This window comes from Salmo salar, chromosome ssa21 (genome assembly GCF_905237065.1).
Source record: "Salmo salar chromosome ssa21, Ssal_v3.1, whole genome shotgun sequence".
Taxonomy (NCBI): Eukaryota; Metazoa; Chordata; class Actinopteri; order Salmoniformes; family Salmonidae; genus Salmo; species Salmo salar.
The window spans coordinates 23,226,232-23,230,000 of record NC_059462.1 but is presented as its reverse complement, the minus strand read 5'-3'; the positions used below and the strand labels follow the sequence as shown (position 1 = coordinate 23,230,000).

Here is a 3,769-nt window from a genome sequence, read left to right as displayed (position 1 = left end):
TAGCCGCTTGGGAAAGGCACTCATTAAAAATAAACTCGGTGATCTCCATCTTTTTTTGTGACCAACTTTGTATTTATTTATTTTTTCAGAAGGGTGTTACAGGTATAAAAATCATATTAATTCAGATATATTCATACATTCAGTTTAATATTTGCATTTCATACTTTCCTTTATCTGTGAGCTGCCAATCGAAAGAAGACAAAAACTATCGAGAAATCAGAGAAAGAACAGCATCAACAGTTTTGTAATCTGTATGCAAGGAAATTAAACTAAAAAGGCTCCCCCTCCCCAACCCCCTCAGTCCCCACCCACCCACATCCTCTCTCCCCATCCGGAAACCATGTTTCCCACCCAGCCTATCCCCCCCTTCTGCATCTTCATCTGCCGCCCCCCACCCACATCCTCTCTCCCCATCCGGAAACCATGTTTCCCACCCAGCCTATCCCCCCCTTCTGCATCTTCATCTGCCGACTCCCACCCTCCTGTCCCAACCAGGAACTGAGGTTGTTTATCAGTTCCCGCTCACCCACCTATCCATCTTTGAGTCTCCCCTTAGTGCTTTCAGAAAGTATTCACTTTTCCCACATTTTGTTGTTACAAAGTGGGATTAAAATGGATTTAATTGATATTTTTGGTCAAGGATCTACTCAAAATACTCTGTCAAAGTGGAAGAAAAATAAAACACTAATATACCTTGATTAAATAAGTATCCACCCATGAGTCAATACATGTTAGAAACACCTTTGGCAGTCTTTCTGGGTAAGTCTCTAAGAGTTTTGCACACTGGGATTGTACACTATTTACCCATTATTCTTCAAGCTCTCAAGTTGGTTGTTGATCATTGCTAGAAAGATATTTTATTTGACTGGGTGTACTGTAACGGCATCCAAAGCCTAATTAATAACTTCACTATGCTCATCTACCAATCTAGCACATCTACCAATCTAGCTCATCTACCAATCGGTGCCCTTCTTTGTGAGGCATTGAAAAACCTTTTTTTTTTGGTGAATCTGCGCTTGAAATTCACTTCTCAATTACAATTATCTGTATGTGTGGCGTACAGAGATGGGGTAGTCATTAAAAAATCATGTTAACCACTATTGATTTCAGAATGAGTCATGCAACTTATGATTTGTTAAGCACATTTTTACTCCTGAACTTATTTAGGGGTTGAATACTTATTGACTCAAGACATTTCAGCTTTTCATTTATGTTTTATTTAGAACATTTTCTACAAACAAAATTCCACTGACATTATGGGTTATTGTCAGTGACACAATCTTAATTTTATCAATTTTAAATTCAGGCTGTAACACAAAATGTGGAAAAAGTCAAGGGGTGTGAATATTTCTGGAGGTACTGTACAAAACTCTTGTCCAGTCCACTTACTGGTCAGATTTTAATCACAGAGATAATTTCGTCTCATCTCGTTTTCGTCAGCCGAAATGAAATATCATTTTTGGTTAGTTATAGTTTTTTTCTGGGTCTATTCAGTCAGTTATCGTCTTGTCAATTGCCACTGAAAAATAGGTGTTTGATGAATATTTTCATCACTATTTTCATTGACAAAATGATCACTGCATGTTGTAAAACTATCTGTTGAACTCAGGTCAGTCTTATAATGGTGCTAATGCTGTGTCATCCATTATGCCTCTAGGCTCGTTCTCTGATGGGTACCCTACCAAGTCCACCTTCGCATGGCCCCGATTGGGCCCTCGCCCCTGTCCCTCCAGCAGCAGCCTCCCCCTATCCCCCAACACCACATGCCCCATCACCACCACGGTAATGGCAGCGTCCACAGGGGGAGCGTGCATTGCACCAACCAGATGTTGGACTTCCTGGAGAGACAGATGAGACGGATGGACGTGTACGGCCAGATGCCTTTCCCTCAACAGCACCTGCCACCCCAGGCCAACCAGCACCAGTCTCAGCCCCAGGGGGTCCCCTTCACACGCCCCCCCAAAGAATGCTGCCTGCCCTGGATGTGAGGGGTGGAGAGGAGAGTGATCACTTTGCCCCCCCATCGTCCAGCTGGTCCCCAGCTTCTTCTCTCGCAGGGGACTGGAGTGGGAGGAGGGACCAGGGGGTGCCCCAGAATATCCAGTCAATCCAGCGGTAGCTCCAACTGGACTGGCGGTGACGGGGGGTGGCTGCGGCAGTGGGCATTACTGTGACAACCTGTGTGACAACCGCCACCCCTCCACGGCGAGGCATTCTGCATAGCTACAGCGATGAGTCGGACTGGGACGACAGGAGAGGGGAGGGGAGGGAGGGGAGAGGTTCGGCCGGTAGGAGGACGGATGGGTCCGGGTCAGCACCACGGTCCCGTAGTCGTGACGACCTGATGGAGGAGCTGCATCGGTCGGCCCCCGCCAGGCGAGACAGGTGCTACTCACCTCCTCCCCTTCTACAAGGACCTTGAGCTCAGAGGAGGACAGCAGGAGAAGGGGAGGGAAAGGGGGAGGCAAGGGGAAGCTGTGGCCAGAGAAACCCCCCAGCTACTCATCTATATCCAGAAAGGCAAAAGGAGGAACTATGACCGCTACTCAGTAAGAAACACACAAGAGTGCTGATGTATGACTCACACCCATGTAACATTGTATTCTCATATGGGATCGTACTGTCCTGGAACGGACATACTGTACATACAGAATGGTACAGTACACACACACATTCACATGCACTCTTTTGACCACACAAATTACACTAGCCTACTAAACAGATTTCGTTACCCTCTCCTCACTTTCTCTCGCCCCATCCCGCTCTCTGTCTCGCTCTCCCTGTCTTTCTGTCTTTTTCAGGGTAACAGCTCTCGTAGTGTTACCAGTGTGGTGATCTGAAACCTACCTGCCTTTCTGACTTTTCCTCAGTGTAAACTGATGGTTTGTTTGTGTCTCCACAAACTCTGTCTGTACCCCCGCACACTGACTCGGTACCGGTACCCCCTGTATACAGTGGGGGGGAAAAGTATTAGATCCCCTGCTGATTTTGTATGTTTGCCCACTGATAAAGAAAGGATCAGTCTATAATTTTAATGGTAGGTTTATTTGAACAGTGAGAGACAGAATAACAACAAAAATATTCAGAAAAACGCATGTCAGAAATTTTATAAATTGATTTGCATTTTAATGAGGGAAATAAGTATTTTACCCCCACTCAATCAGAAAGATTTCTGGCTCCCGGGTGTCTTTTATACAGGTAATGAGCTGAGATTAGGAGCACACTCTTAAAGGGAGTGCTCCTAACCGCAGCTTGTTACCGATAAAAAAGACACCTGTCCACAGAAGCAATCAATCAATCAGATTCCAAACTCTCCACCATGGCCAAGACCAAAGAGCTCTCCAAGGATGTCAGGGACAAGATTGTAGACCTACACAAGGTTGGAATGGCTACAAGATCATCGCCAAGCAGCTTGGTCAGAAGGTGACAACATTTGGTGTGATTATTAGCAAATGGAAGAAACACAAAAGAACTGTCAATATCCCTCGGCCTGGGGCTCCATGCAAGATCTCACCTCGTGGGGTTGCAATGATCATGAGAACGGTGAGGAATCAGCCCAGAACTACACGGGAGGATCTTGTCAATGATCTCAAGGCAGCTGGGACCATAGTCACCAAGAAAACAATTGGTAACACACTACGCCGTGAAGGACTGAAATCCTGCAGCGCCCGCAAGGTCCCCCTGCTCAAGAATACATATACATGCCCGTCTGAAGTTTGCCAATGAACATCTGAATGACTCAGAGGACAACTGGGTGAAAGTGTTGTGG

At 45.9% G+C, this 3,769-nt stretch overlaps 1 protein-coding gene across 1 annotated transcript in view; it reads left to right on the top strand.

The window, feature by feature from the left end:
- The window catches only part of LOC106581877 (immunoglobulin-like domain-containing receptor 1), an 11,464-nt gene extending 8,491 nt beyond the window's left edge, over positions 1-2,973 (top strand). The window contains exon 5 of the mRNA XM_045704559.1: positions 1,658-2,973. Within this exon, the coding sequence (XP_045560515.1) occupies positions 1,658-1,854 (197 nt within the window). The 3' untranslated portion in view covers positions 1,855-2,973. The remainder of the gene's footprint in view (positions 1-1,657) is intronic.
- The last annotated feature ends 796 nt before the right edge of the window (positions 2,974-3,769 follow it).